The 15871-nt window shown below is 30.8% G+C and overlaps 1 protein-coding gene across 4 annotated transcripts in view; it reads right to left on the bottom strand.

Moving 5' to 3' along the window:
* Window positions 1-284: 284 nt before the first annotated feature.
* LOC129230095 (ribosome-binding protein 1-like) overlaps window positions 285-15871 on the bottom strand; it is a 65353-nt gene continuing 49766 nt past the window's right edge. For 2 of the 4 annotated variants that reach the window (XM_054864490.1, XM_054864491.1), the window contains exons 15-20: window positions 14096-14179; window positions 11940-12041; window positions 6557-6721; window positions 5261-5317; window positions 4289-4333; window positions 285-1534 (exon numbers count right to left, since the gene is read on the bottom strand). In XM_054864490.1, the coding sequence (XP_054720465.1) occupies window positions 1514-1534; window positions 4289-4333; window positions 5261-5317; window positions 6557-6721; window positions 11940-12041; window positions 14096-14179 (474 nt within the window). In that variant the 3' untranslated portion in view covers window positions 285-1513. The remainder of the gene's footprint in view (window positions 1535-4288; window positions 4334-5260; window positions 5318-6556; window positions 6722-11939; window positions 12042-14095; window positions 14180-15871) is intronic. The other 2 variants (XM_054864492.1, XM_054864493.1) reach the window with 1 other exon arrangement.

The following is a 15871-nucleotide window of genomic DNA, read 5'->3' as shown; positions in this document are numbered from 1 at the left end:
AAAATATTACTCATATGAGGATACAGTAAAACCTGTGTAAGTTGACCACTTGTGGTGCACTACTTAAGTGGTCAACTTACAAAAATTGATTTATATGATAAAGGCTAATTCCGTGCCTGAAAAAAAGCGGTCAACTTCACAGGTTTTACTGTATACAGTATGATTTTTTAAATTCGTAATCGAAAAATATTTTAATGTTTTTAAAAAAACCTGTATTTTTCTGCTTTTCTGGTTTAACTTTTATTTTCCCATGTACGACAAAGAGTCAAAAAGCAACCAAAATATTATGAATAATAAACTTTATTCCATAACAACAAAGCAAGCATGTTTCAAGGAAAATGAGGTTACACTGCCAGCGTTGCAACCTTGAGTTTTTTATAATTACGCAGCAAATTACAATTCATATTCACAACAAAGTACTACAAAAGACTTAAGTACATAGTTGTACAGTACAAAACAGATTTTTATATTAAAAGTATATATAAACATTGGTCCCATGTATTTTCCCTTTTGTAAACACTATCAGATGCAAAATGTTCAGAAGATAATATACAACAAAAAAGGTAGTAAATGTTATTGTTTTCCGGGGGGAAATTTTTCATTTTAAAATTTGTTAAATGACCACAATTTGAAATTTCCTAAAAATTGGGTTCAAGAATTTAAAGAAAAAATGAGACATTTATACAGCACAAGTATTGTAGAAATATTAAAAAGCATTTAAAGGAATAACATGAGCAAATTAAAATAGCTGCTGATCTTTTATAAAATAGTAAAAATAAAGCAAAAATTTAAAATATTTTCACATAATCTTTTAAAGGTCAAAGGTGAGAAAAATCAAAGTTTTCCTTTTTTAAAGTCGATTTCATATTTTAAATAAAAATATCTAATGCACAAATATATTTGTATTAAATAACTTTTATTTTGTACTTCAAATTCTCTCATTGAAAATTAATATAATCTAATATTTATATATTATAACTCTAAAATAATTTCATAATCACATAACACATAAACTCTTAACACATGTTGTTAAATAATATAAATTATAATTTATATAAAATAACTAGTACAAAATATAGAAGCAACATCCTGCACATTTGACACAAATATTCCACAGTATAAGTGCTGTGTACTTTCTCTCAAAAATTGTTTATTAAAATTAGATTTTAAAACGAATAATGGAGGAGATATGTCAGTTTTAATCAAGTCTCTTAGTTACTTGATGTAAAACAAATTTCATTTCATTATCTGAAATGATGTCAATCATCTAGTTAATAAAACACTGGGGCTGCCACAAATGTCTGACTAAAATAAAAAAAAAAATAATAATGAAATAAAAAAAAAGGTAGTTCAGGCACTGTTGCAAGATACAAGAATATTAAATCTCTTCAGTAATAACATTGAGGTTTAGAAAATTGTTTTTAACATGAACAACTTTGTAAAGTCTATAATATTAACAAACATCAGTGTTTCAAAATGCATGTCTGGAAATAGTTCTCTTCTTCAAATCATCTTACTTTTTAACCGAAGCATCCTGAAAATTGAAAAAGAATATTAATCGGCATAAAAATATTTAATCACTTAAAGTAAATTCTGGCACATTACTAGGATTTACTTCTGAAATTTATTTATTCTGATTAGATGTAAAATTGAGAACTGAAAAACAGTAAATTTGTCAACAGATAATAATGAAAAGTCAATTTACCATTATACACTACATGTCCAAAAAAAAAAAGTTGCAACATTTGGTTGGACCACCTTTTGCACGTATTACAGCTTTCATACGCAGTGGCTTTTGTAGAGTATCTATTTTTATTTTCGCCCATAATTCTATCAAGAGGTCTCCTAAATGTTCGATAGATGAAGAAAGTGGTGTGTGAGCTTAAATCCTTTTTGAGTACGTCCCACAGATTCTCCATTGGATTAAGGTCTGGACTTGGTAAGGCCAAATCATGTGTTGAAATGATGCATCGTGCTCATCAAATCAAGTTTTTAACAATTGTAGCTTGGTGTACTCGGGCGTTATCCTTTTGGAGCATCTATTGGCACTATCGTCAGGAAAATAAATCCATAGATGGCACAATATGATCATACCAAGATGTTAAGGTACTGTGCAGACTTCATTTGGTTGGTGCACAATGCAGCCGAGCCTGATCCAGATGAACAGAAAAAACCCCAAATCATTACACTGCCTCCGAAAGAGTGCACAGTGGGAACGAGACATGTCGAGTCCATTGCTTCGTGTGGCTCTCTTCGAACCCTGAGGCATTTGTCATTTTGAAAGAGCGTAAATCTTGACTTATCGGACCACATGAGCTTTACGCAATCATTAACAGTCCAATTTTTATGATATTTTGCAAATTGCAGTCTCTTTCTTCGATTAATGGCACTCACAAATGGCTTCCTTATACGTTTGTCATTTTGAAAGAGCGTAAATCTTGACTTATCGGACCACATGAGCTTTCCGCAATCATTAACAGTCCAATTTTTATGATATTTTGCAAATTGCAGTCTCTTTCTTCGATTAATGGCACTCACAAATGGCTTCCTTATTGCAACACAGCTTCTTAGTCCCGATTTTTGAAGCTCTTGTTGCATTGTGCACTTGGAAATTGTTTTACTTCCCTCATTGAAGAGTGCTGTAAGTTGAATGGTCGATTTCTTGCAATTTTTCTTTACTAATCGCTTCAGAGAACGCCGGTCACGTTCGTCCAGAATGGATTTACGACCACAAAGATGTCGCAAACAGGTAGCTTCTCCGCCATCTTTCCACCTTTTAATAATACGTTGAACAGTTTGCAATCCTATACCACTGGTACAGGCCAACAATTAGCCCCTTTTTGAACTCTGTTACATCACTTCCTTGATCACAACTACCGATTCTAGCCATACTTACTTCATACTAAACAGTCTTCTAGTGCAATGCCCGCATTTTAAGCTTGCATCGAGCAAAGATTTATAATACTCATTGAATCACCTGCTTCCAAAATTGGAACGTTTAAAATTTGACCGCAACATTTTTTTGGACACTTAGAGTATATTTGAACAAGAAATTCCTCTTTACTAAATACAAATTTTAAAAATTTTATTCTGATCTGTTCAGGGTTAAATGTATCAGAGATGCACAGATCAGAAGTATTAAATTTATTTCTTTTCTTTCCGACTATTTATTATACTACTAGGATGAGACAGTGAAGAAAAAGGCAAGTAAGTTAAATAGAAGCAATTGAAAATTAATGGGTCCACACTTCTATGTTTTCCCTTCCTAATTCTTTTTATACCTTCCAGTAATATAAAATTCATAAATGAACTATTAATGCTCAAAGGAAGAAATCTTTAATAACCAATACACGTTTCACTAAAACATACTTTTCTTTAAAATATTTTCAATCTAAAAAATTTTGATCTGAAGTTTAAATTACTTTTTATTAATTTTTATTAAAAAAAGTGTAATTCTTATTTTACAAAAAAATAAAATAAAATATTTTTTATACATTTTTTTTTCTTTGTATGTCAACTTTGATGTAGTTAAAAGTTTTAGGAGGAATCAATATATGCTATCAAAAAAATGAAAAATAATAATAAGCCAGACTAAATTGCTAACATTTTCTTTGTTTGCCAAGACACTAATAACATAATTAAGATAAAGAGACCTTTCGAAATATAACTGTGTAACAGGAGAATTTAACATTAAATTATTTCACAGTAAGATTTTTTTTTTCAAAAAAAAAAAAAAAAAAACAATACGATAAAAATGTACCTATTATCTAAATAAAAAAGAGACCACACATACATACATTCATATAAAAAAAGGCGTCAGAGCAAATCAATGATAATGCATACACATGCAAGAAAAACCAACAAAAATCTATTTTATACAATAAATAATGTGTTTTGCAAAAAAAAAAAAAAAACACTGATTTTCATGAAATAAATAAAATTCTAATGCGAGGGAAAACAATTTTTCAATTTTCCCCGATAGAAATGCCATTTGAAAATTTTCACCATTCAGCTCGTGTAATTCACCACCACCATGAAAGGAAACTAATAGATAGGTATACATGCAAAGAATTTTAGGCAAAAATGAACATACCTGTCATTTTGTGCCTTCCCTAGAGATAGCAAAAGGGCAGAAACATACAGTTAGAGAAAATAACTCTCACTGCAAAGTATTTAATTTTACTTTAACTTTCAGATAAAAATATCAAGAAATAAAAAGATTGTAAACTCATGCAAGGATATAAATCATGCTGAAGAATCAAGGTGGTGTTTTAAGTTTCTGTCTTACCGATTTCTTTTTCGATTTGTCGGAACTCTTGGTCTTTGGTTGAGACTGTAAGAACACATGTATTTGAAAGTCAAGAAATTGCTAGACGAAGCTGTCATATTAATATTTGAGAAACGCAGTTTCAAAGTATGTATGTAATTTCAAAACACAAGGCATAAATATCTTTAAGTCTGAACTTTAATTCAACAACCTCAAAGTATGAGGTAAATTTATGTTGCACCATTGTTTAATATGCCACCAATTTTTTGAAAAGTTAACGACAGTTTTACAAACAGTTGACAGTCCCAATGAATTTTATTGGTATGAAATTTTTGAGCTTCTGTTTGTAAACTTAACTCAGAGAAATTTTTCCATCATTTCACCCAATATTTCAAAATTAAATTCTTCTCTCTCTCTACTTTACACTAAAAATCATATTTTGCTAGATTTTTTTTTTCATTTATTATAATTTACTGTTTATTTGAGCAGGAATAACCTTATGAAGGTAGCCAATATATAGAGAAAAATACTTGCTTTTTCATAGTCGATCTAAGCAATTGCTTTAATGTTTCTAGTCAATAAATGTATTTAAAATATTTCGATTGATTGCATTTCATAGTAATTAAGACTTAAAAGTTTGGAATTTTTTTGTTCAATCAATATATTTTAAATCAGTAAATAAATGTTTGCCTTTTTTCCCATTAAATAACAAAGTCTTGATGCTCATCAAATTATGACGTTAGCTCATATTAGAACTCTATTTTGTTTAATAGGGAGAAATTCAGAAAATTAAACATTATTGTTATTTTAACATGCTTTTTTTATTAGTTCAAAAAGAAGGAAGTATCATTAGATTGTTATTTGTTTGTTATAAGTTATTTTAATGGAAAAATATTAGCAATAATAATGAAATTTTTGGCACATAAGTCAATCAGTAATATCACTTTGGTTTTTCGTATATAATTCATACTGCCTCGAACAGTCAAAACATACCTCGCTATTTGCAATTGAGCTTTGAATAGTACTGGAATTGCCATTTGCTGTCGACACCTAAAAAGAAAAAAAAACTTTGGTTAACAATATAATTTTAAAATTCTCGAGTAGTTGTTGCTTTTACAGGGGAAAAAAAAGGTTCGAATTTTGATTGTAGATACAATATTTTTTTAAACCTTGGTCAAAAAAATACAAATATTAATCAAATTTTTTACATTTTCTGCATTTAAAACAAAATTTTGGTAACATTTCTCTGAAGCCAATTTGCTAGTCTTTCTGAATGCTGCAGAAATTCATTTATTTTGTAACATGCTAAATTGTTGTTCAGTTAATTTGCTAAATTAGTTATTTAGAAATTTTAAAGAATAAACACTTACTACAATAAACATGCCCATGATATATTGTCCTGCTTTATTTTATAGCACAAGATAATGCTGAAATAAAGTTTTTTTTTTATTATTTTTTTTTTAATAACTTCAAAAATTTAGACATTGTCATGACTATAACCTCAATATTATGAGGAATGTTTTCAGCCATAATTGGTGTAAGCATTCTTTTTCAGATTTGCTGGGGGCTAAGGGATTCCCTCTATGGAAAATTCCTGAGCATCAAAGGATTTCTGTGCCAAATTTAGCAAAAATCTGACGTAGACTGGATTCATATAAGGAACAATAAACACACACAGACATACATTTATATATATATATATATATATATATATATATATAGAGAGAGAGAGAGAGAGAGAGAGAGAGAGGCCTCAGAGCTACAGTAAGACATTTCAGCCTAGGAACAATTGTAATATATCCTACTGTTGTTCTGTAGCAACAAGATATACAGATAAAGAATTAAATTTTCTCCATACAGTTAAATTCTGAATTTTCCTCAGCTCTTCTCAGTTGCAAAAAAAAAAAGGAAATTGTGCAAATATGAAAAAATAACTATAAGACCAATGTCCCAAGTGATATTTTATATCAGAGAAAAAAAAATTCAAGTCAGATTGTTCTTAAGTTATTAGGAGGGATAAATAATTTTATGCATTTCTTCTAATTCATAAGATCTTCATTTTTCTTTTGAGACATGCACAGATTTTTTAAAATTTTATTTGTATTTTTATTCCGTTTTTTGAGGATATTTTTATATGATATAAAGCCTACTTATATGGAAAAAATAAAAATTTCATTTAAAAAAAAGGCTTATGGTAATTTTAAAACACAATCCTTCTCTTTGAATGAAAATTTTATGTGAAACAAGTGAACAAAGAAAATAACAAAGAAAACTTTCAACTTTTCTTACTTGAGATGCTTCTAGCTGGCTTTTTAATTTTTTTACCATTTCTTGCTCTGCGGTTAAAGCATCTTGACCTATTTTGACTAAAGAATTCAGTTTAATCATTTGAGACGAAAAGTTTTTGCTTGTTTTCTTTTCATCTTCTAATTTAGTTTTCAAATCTTCTACTTCCTAAAAAAACACACAAAAACAAACTTTAAAGTAGTATAAAATTTTAAAATAAGTTACAGAATTCTATACCAAGATTTTACAAATCAGCATTATGAACCAGAGGGTGGAAAAACTACATTTTTTTGTAGCAAACTGCAACTACTTTGTTACAAATGTAGTTAACAACAACTACAACTACTTTTTTTAAATGTAGCAACTACAAATGTAGCAACTGTTTTGAAAAGTAGCGACAACATTTCAAAAGTAGTTACAAACTACTTTTGAAATGTTGTCGCTACTTTTCAAAACATAAGGATATGAAAAGCATACACACTAGGGTGTTTCACAAAAAAATGAAAGTCGATTTTCCAAGTCTAATAGCCTTGGTATATTTTTCCTCTTATGCCAGAACAATTGAAAAAAAGTTTCAGATACTTTGAACAACGGCATCCGTATCAACTTGCGTCTGAAAATGTAAACCAGCACTTGTATGCTAGGACAAATTGACAAAAAAAAATTTAACTCGAAAATTTACTTGTAATTTTTGTCGATAAAACATTGCCCCTCTATACCCCACACTCCACTGCACATTTATTCAAATTTATAAACATTTATATATCCCACACTTGGCCTAAAAAATTTATAATTTTCTTCAAAAAATCTATTTTTTTCCCTATTTATCTTTAAAAACATTACCCCATATCAATTTAAATAAAATACCAAGTTTAAAAATTATTAGCGAACACATTTTCAAATCAACATTGCAAAGGAGTAATAAAAAAGCAATTTATTTAAAATGAAAAATTTAACTTAAACTTGAAAAAAACCATATCTTAGAGTACTATGTGCAAGACTAAAGTATTGCAGAAGAGCAAAAATTTCTATTTAATGCTAATTACTTACTTTACCCTACATATGTTTCATAATTTTGTAAAATTTACCTTACATTTTTAAAAATATGTTTTGAAAAAAACATTTTTTAAAGAAAATTATACATTTTAGGCCAAATGTGAGATACCTAAATTTTTTTTAATTTGAATAAAAGTTTTAGCAGGGGTATGGGGGGGGGCAACATTTTATCAACAGAAATTTCAAGTTTCTAAAAAAGTTTTTTTTTTTTTTTATTTAGCCTAGCATTTTAAGTGCTGATTCACAGTTACAGATGGAAGTCAGCACTGGTTGCCGTTGTTAAAATTATATGAAACTTTTTTTTCATAATTGTTTTAACTTAAAAGAAAAAATATAAGAGAGTGTGCAATTTGAAATATCAACTTTCGATTTTTTGGGGACACTCTAATACACACACCGTAAAAGGATTGAACAAAAAAAAAAAGATTTATATTGATAAATTAGTTCATCTGAACATGGAATACTACCAAGAATTATCTATTTCTTTTCCTTTTTTTTCCAAAAATGTCCGTTATCATGATCGCATTTATTGTAATCCGGCCAGGGCAGTTCAATATCATTCTCTTTGATAACATTTATATTAGCGTTATTTGGTGAATACTGCTAAAAAAAAAATCGTGAGACTTTCATTTTTGTGTACCCATTGTAATCACGAAAATTTAATCCTCGAAAAATATTTTTGTTTTTCAACTTTCAGTCTGTCCATATAAAATTCATGAAATTTTCAACTCCCGAAATCACAAATATCTTCATTTACGCAAAAACAAGTGCTTCTACAGTATTGGAACAATAATCTCTTTGAAATCTAAAACATTCATCCATGGGACACATTCTCGGCAGCCAGAAAAAACAAAGTTACTAAACTGGCAGTTATCAATAACTTAAATACTTTCCTTTTTCAGTCAATTTCTATTCAATACAAATATGGGTGAAATATGAAAATTAATATGACAAACTAATGGCATCAAACAGATAGAAAGTACAGCGTCAAAATGATATGCCTGAGGTCAGCTCGTATTTTTATCATTCTTATTTATCATCCGCTGATGTACTTGTGTAAAATTTGCTCCAGTCAAATTCCTGTGAACCTTGATTCTTTACATTTTTTTTAGTTTATTTAAAAGTAGTTTCTAGAAATCGCTATAAACTACTTTTTTTAAGGGGTGCGCTATAATACAAACTACTAAAAAATGTAGCGTACTACAGTAATGTACTACAGTACAGTACACTAATGTACTACTGTAATGTACTACAGTAGCGTTGCTACTTGTAGTGCGCTACTTCTAACCACTGTTATGAACCAAATGAGTTTGAGATTTTAGAGCAAAAGCTCGTGAGTGCCAGACCTGCATCATAATATAAAGGCCCAAAATTATTGTGTAAGCACATCACAGCAGGTAAGAAAGGTTTGCTATTATTTAAGCTGAGTCGTACTGGCTTTGGTAGGAAACAGGTAGCAAAAGTTGCGTCAAAAACTGAGTCATTCCATGTCAAATTACTTCGTCCTCTCCATCCGCCCATCTCTGATTAGAACGAAATTTTATAGAGGTACACAGATATGCCTTAGAAACTCACCTATACAAATTTTCAGCTTCCAAGACCCAAATTCTGAGGATCTAGGATCGATTTTAAAAAAAGGGCTCCAAAATGGCGGATCAGCTTTGTGAAACAAACTGACATGTTTAACACGTTCCCCTATTGGAGGCATTTTTTTGTTTTTTGAGGTATCTTAAGATCCTCATAAGTTGTATCTTGGAAGCTAAAAACTTGCATAGGTTAGTTTCAAAGGCATGTCTGCCTCTCTATAGAACGTCCTTCAAATCAAAGAAGGTTGGATAGGGAACACCAGGTCATGTGACATGGAATGAATCTATGATGTTTAACTTTTGCAGCAACTTTACGCACATTTTTACTTGTTTTCTGCCAAAGCCAGGGCGACTCAGCTTAAATAATAGCGAACCTTTCTTACTTCCTGTGATGTCTTTACGCAGTGGCGGCAATTTTAGAGGGGGGGGGGGACACTTTTTTCGGTTAATTTATTTATTTTATTTTCTAATTTAGAAACCAAAACCAGAAATTATAAAAAAAAGCAGAAGCATCAAATTTTTCAGATCATAATTATTTGTTGAACTTTGTATATTTGTTTACGAAACATTATTTAGCACAAGCAGTAACTTTTAGTTTATGTATTCCAGGGTTCATACTCAATTTGGATAAAAAAAATTCCATGACTTTTCCAAGACTTTTTCATGACTTCATAAAAATTTTCATGACCTTATTATACGAAGATAATAGTACCATTTAATGTCAAAATTGCCAATTTTCGGAAATAGGCTTTAGAAAAACTTTTACGTGATTGCCACTACCTCATTACAGCACTCACTTGAGAATTAAAAAATATCAATGCACATTACAAAAACTAATAAAATATTCTGGTTTGCGTTTAGCATATAAATCCAAGTAAAGTAAAAATATAGTGAAATGTAATACACTGATGTTTAAATGTCTAATAAATATTTAATAAATAAGGCAGAATAGTAATAATGGGACAAACATTGAATGAGTCATTATTACTAAGTTTCCAATAATAAATTCACTTCATAAAAACATTGTCCTTTGGTGTCAATAGTGCACAAATCACCCATGTAACTTGGCCGTATATTTGTTCATTAAAGTAAAGCTACGCTTTTCAGCTAATTCATTTTTCTAAACCAGATATTTCAGCTGGCCACAATAATCAGTTTTGCGAGCTGTATATTGAGCATCACTGTTTTAGAATATTATAATTCCCCTATTTTCATGTTCTATTGCCTGACTAAAGTCTTCAATTTCTAAAGCCTTCAACATGTGGAGATAAACTCTAATGAAATTATTAATGAATTTTTACAAGTAGTTGAAAGAAACAAACTCGGATGCAATTTAATTGCATTTTTTGAGGGAGCGTGGAAAAATCAAGAACGTGTATGTCTACTACTACAGAATATAAAATGTAAGAAGTGCTGAAAATGATGGTGAATTCAAAATTAGTGATGCCTCAGTAATAAAATCCCATTTTGAAATGGGCGAGCGGCTGTTACAGAAGCGGATGAAATTGGATTCCAAAACTCAGATTTGTTTTGAGATCATTCAATTTACATGCAATATTACTAAATCATTCAATATTTCTAGCGCTCTTTCAGCTATTGTTATTTTCTTACCATCCAAGACATTTTTCCATAACTTAAAATAAATTTCCATAACTTTTAATGAAAATATTAATTTTCCATGACTTTTCCAGGTCTGAAATTTGTTTTTTTTTTTTTTTTCCATGACTTTCTAGGATTTCCATGACTTGTACGAACCCTGGTATTCGTTGTTTGGATATTAGTAAATCAGTTGTTTTACTCAAACAAACCATACTTGCATGATGACACTATTACCAAGTGTTTGTGACATCTTGAAAAACTTTGGGATAAATAATGCAAGTCTAAATGTTTCTTCGGAAGTTATTGTGTACATAATTCATCAAAATCTTGAGTTAAGCTGTTAGATTTGCATCAATTACCACTCATATGCTCTCAAAACCAGGCTTAGCAAAATTTGGTTTCTCTTTTTTTTTTTTGCCCCCCCCCCCCTCCCTCCCCATTTTTTAGTCCCTGCCTCTGTCCATACGCAAAAACATTTTGAGCCTTTATACTATGACGTAGGTCTGGCACTCATGTTCTCTTGAACTATTACATACTTTATTTAGAATACAGTGAAACCTCAGAAATCAGAACTAATTGCGACTGAACCCCGTTCAGATTGCAAAAAGTTTGGGTTTACCGGGATGTGGGGGTTTGTATTCAAAGGGACTGGGACCACAAAAATTTCCTTTAAAAAGACGTGTACCTTACACTTAGGAATCCCACCAAAAAAAGCTTCCAGAAACCACAAATTTCGTTCGTCGTAATGGAATTCAAGCAAAATAAATGGAAATTAAATCAGGGCTGAAAATTTTTATGTTGAAACCGATATTTTGTTGCAATGAGATTTCACTGTTTATGTGTATAACTATACTTTTTAAATGAACTAATTAGAAAGTTATAGACACTTTTTATAAAAATACATGTCTGATTTTAAAACAAGTTACACAAAAACTATAATAAAAATTTTAATAAATTAGTGTACTTGCATGTCAGATAGAATATACAGTAGATCTTTTTACAGTACAGTAACTGTACAGTACTGTACAGTAACTTTTTACAGTACAGTACAGTAAATCATTTTACATGGATTATTCTTATTAAACAAAGCACAGAGTTTGAAATTTAAACTACAGATATTAATGGCTGGAAAATTAATTACTAACCTGTATTAAATGTTCGTGCCTACTTTTCTCCTTTTGTAGTTCTAAAATTATTTTTTCTTTATTTTCTAGTTGATCAGAAAGATTTAAACAATTTTTTTGTACCTAAAAAGAACAATTTTAACATATGTCAATTACGTTTACCGTCACAAAGCTGAAAAATTACACAATATCAAGGACTATGCTAGGGATTTCAAACTGTTAATCAGTAGTTTTGCTGAGTTTTAAAAGCCTTAACCAAATTACTAAAGTTTTAGCCAAAGATTAATTTTCAAATTTTAATGGTGAATTATTTTCTATAGAAAACTTCAAACAGCAAACATGTACCTATATTTTAAATATGCAACATACACTAAAGTTAAAGAGTACACTTAATAGCCATTTAAAGACATTTAATTTCCTTTCTACAATTGACATTTCTCGTGACAGGCAAATACTCTAATCAATTTTCAATCTGACGGCATTTTTTTTCTCCCACAAAAATTTCAACAACCTTTAGAACATAGAAAAAAAATTTCTGTTGAAATTTGAGAATTTTCTTTTTGCCAATATTTGTACAACATTAGAGTTTTTCTCTGGCATTATGCCTTGAGAGAAACAAGTCACTAATTGCAGCAGAGTGTGATGTGATATGATGCCTCAAAATTTTGTCTGCATACCTATGAGCCATGGCATTCTCATTTTGATCGATATGCAGGTCTGTATATCTGCCTATGCTGATTTCAATCCATACCATCAAACTACCTCGTCTGTTGCGTGATCTATCTTAAACAAAGATGAGGTTATTTCAAGCGCCAATACACTATACCAATACACATCTTGTATTGCAATACCAATGCACATCTGTTGTCATGCTTCAAACGGAGTCAGTGCTTGTCTGAGAACAGCATTTAACTCCCATCACTTTGATGTTCAGCAGTCCACCTTCTTTGATCCATACAGTATCTTGCAGTCAACAGAATACAAGCCATTAGCCTACCAGCACACAAACCACTATGATAAAGCATATTTCGGATTGTTTAGCCAGAGGTCCTTTGCCAAACAAAACTTTTTGCAGCTGAATAGCATTGGATGTTTTGTTTAGACAAGCTGTTAACAGGATTTAGCGATTGTCATATATTTTTAAAACAAGTGAGCGATTTTGCTCTCGTTAATGTCTCACATTCCCAGTTTCAAGGAATCAATTACAATCTTGTAATGTCAACTCTAGCCACTCCAACATTGTCTGCTACACTTAGTTATAATTGCTCAGATTCCAGTTCCTTAATAATAAGCCAAGTCACAGATTCTGGTAAATCACCATGTCCTTGCATTTCACAGTCGCCTTTTTCTAAACAAAAGTCGAACGGTTGAATTACATCACTCAGACATTGAAAAAAGAGACTTCAGCAAAATCACAATTTCCACTCTTATATTTTTTTTCCGGCTTTTTGTAGTCCTAGAGTTGATTTTGAAGTCGTTGATTCCCAAAAATAAGAGTTCCCTAAAATTTTCTGCTATGCTTCAAGACATGGTGGTTTTATTTGACACAAGTTTTAGGAAGGATTATGTGCAAAATTTTGTTAAAACCATGTGCTCCCCTAATTTTTTTGAGCAGTGTAGTTCACATGCAACCGTGAAAGACCGAAATTGGAGAATGTCGAGTTTCGCTGGTGATTCACCGGAAATACTCAGACTCTCGCAAATGTTGTTGGTTTGTTACCGTTGATATTCGTCAGTTAATGTCAAATTTTACTGCATTTTGGACTTCCAGAATTAGATGAGCTTCTGCAGCTATTTTTCTTGAGGGGTGCTTCAAAGCAGTTTATCACCCATGAACCAACTTTCAGCTTCTGAAGAGACCTTACTGAAGACCCCTCACCTCAGCCCCATGTAAAACAAAAACTTTAACCATTCCACATGTCACTCCAACCAAAAGGAAAGAGTAAGTATCAAATTATGCAAAATGTTGAAGCACAGTATAACTTCGATTTAACGATTTCCTCAACTTAATGATACATTTCGCTCCTCCGGATTCGATTGCATTGAATGTCTATGCTCCTCAATTTAACAATAACTTCTTTCAGTCCCTTGACAATCGTTAAATCGAGTTACATTGTACTCCCTTACATATTTGTCAAAAAAAAAAAGGACCAAAATTTATTTCAACAGAAACTTACTTCATCACATTTCTGTTCAAACTGTGACCTATCATTTTCAGCACTTTCAAGAGTACTTTGTAGGAGTTTTAATTTCTCTTGAAGCTGGAAGAAAAAAAAAGAAAGAAAAATTGAAGCATCAGATTTGTTTTTAAATTAATATATTTTCATGTGGCACATTCTCAAGTACTTGAAGAAAAAAAATGAGAGAGAGGGAGAAATTAAACTTTTTTTTTTTTGTGGATCAAACTGAACACAATGCTCAATCGAACAAATTACGAGTCTAAGAAAAGTTCATAAAATTGTGATTTACTAGCACTATAAAAAATAATTTTGACAAAAAAAAAAAGAAGACTTCAAAATTGCTCTAAAAAGTGAAAAGTAATTTTATTCTTCAAACACCATCGATAAAACTTATAAACATAATTTTTGATGTTGGCTCAAAAACGATAGATAAAATCATTCACAGCCATAACTCAACTACAAATTTAACCAGACCCAGTTTCTTCAATACCACATACATTATGCATTGATAACAGCACATTCAAGTGACGATATAAATGTTTCCTTTCTAACTTAGGATGGTTTTCTGGAAAAAATGACGAAGCATGGTTATTCTGGATTTTAATTTTTGTTTTTGTGCAAATTCAAAAATTATGTTTAAAAGTATTATCGATGGTGTTTAAAGAATAAAATTATTTTTCACTTTTTAGAGCAATTTTGAAATTGTTTTTTTTTTTTTTTTCCAAATTATTTTATTTCATTCTTTTTAGTGTAAATGTATTTCAGAAATAGTAAAAAGTTACCATCACGAAATTTCACCTTATTTTTTTCATAAAAATGCTCCGTACTAAAAAAAAATGCCTTAAACTTTAATCAATTGGCATTAAAAGTGTATCTTTGTTCTTCTCTGGAATTCATTCGTGTGCTAATTATAACCATTTAAAAAAATTAATATTTTCCCAAACTAATTTATATTTCACAACATACAAGTTGCCTTGTGATGCAATTCTGTACCTCCTTTCATGGTCCCGATCATCTACTATTGGCATAGATAACGATAAAAATACTACTATAGTTGGGTCAAATCTGACTTAGTAGCATTTTGAAGGCTACGCATATCCTAATCACGGCATTACCTTGCTTCCAGGTTAGGTGGTTACCCCCACTAAAGAGCAATGTAAGTGAAGAAACTCGACGTGAAACGAAGCAATGGGACCTAAGTTGAACCATATCCTATCCATTAAAAGAAGAATCGTCAAAACCAGTTCACTAGGAAAGACAGACACCAACAGTTTAAGGCTTGTACTTATTTTGTGGTATACATATTGCTGTTGAACACTTTTAAAAAAAGTTGAATCACTTTTAAAAAACCAAAGTACAAATACAAATACAAAAGTGACGACCAGTAACAGGCTCTGGGCCCAGCTAGACTGGTCCTAGTCAATTTACAATCCCCAGTGAAGATCAATGGCCCTCTTAAAACTATCTACTCCCTTGCTCATGACCACCTTTTCCGGTAAACTGTTCCAAGGTTCCACTACCCTGCTAAAATAATAATTTTTCCTAACATCCATGTTAGCCTGAGATTTAAATAGCTTAAAACAATGACCCCTTGTCCTGTTTTCGGTGCTAAACTTCAGCCCCGTAACATCTTTCATTTTAATAAATTTAAACAACTGAATCATGTCCCCTCGGTCTCTTCTTTGCTCAAGACTATACATTTTTAGCCTTCTAAGCCTGGAATCGTAGTCTAAATGAGAAAGTCCATTTATTAGCCTTGTGGCTCGCCTTTGA

The sequence above is a fragment of the Uloborus diversus genome, chromosome 9, assembly GCF_026930045.1.
Source record: "Uloborus diversus isolate 005 chromosome 9, Udiv.v.3.1, whole genome shotgun sequence".
Lineage (NCBI taxonomy): Eukaryota > Metazoa > Arthropoda > Arachnida > Araneae > Uloboridae > Uloborus > Uloborus diversus.
Note: the sequence above shows the minus strand (reverse complement) of the source record. Positions and strands in the feature narration are given on the sequence as shown.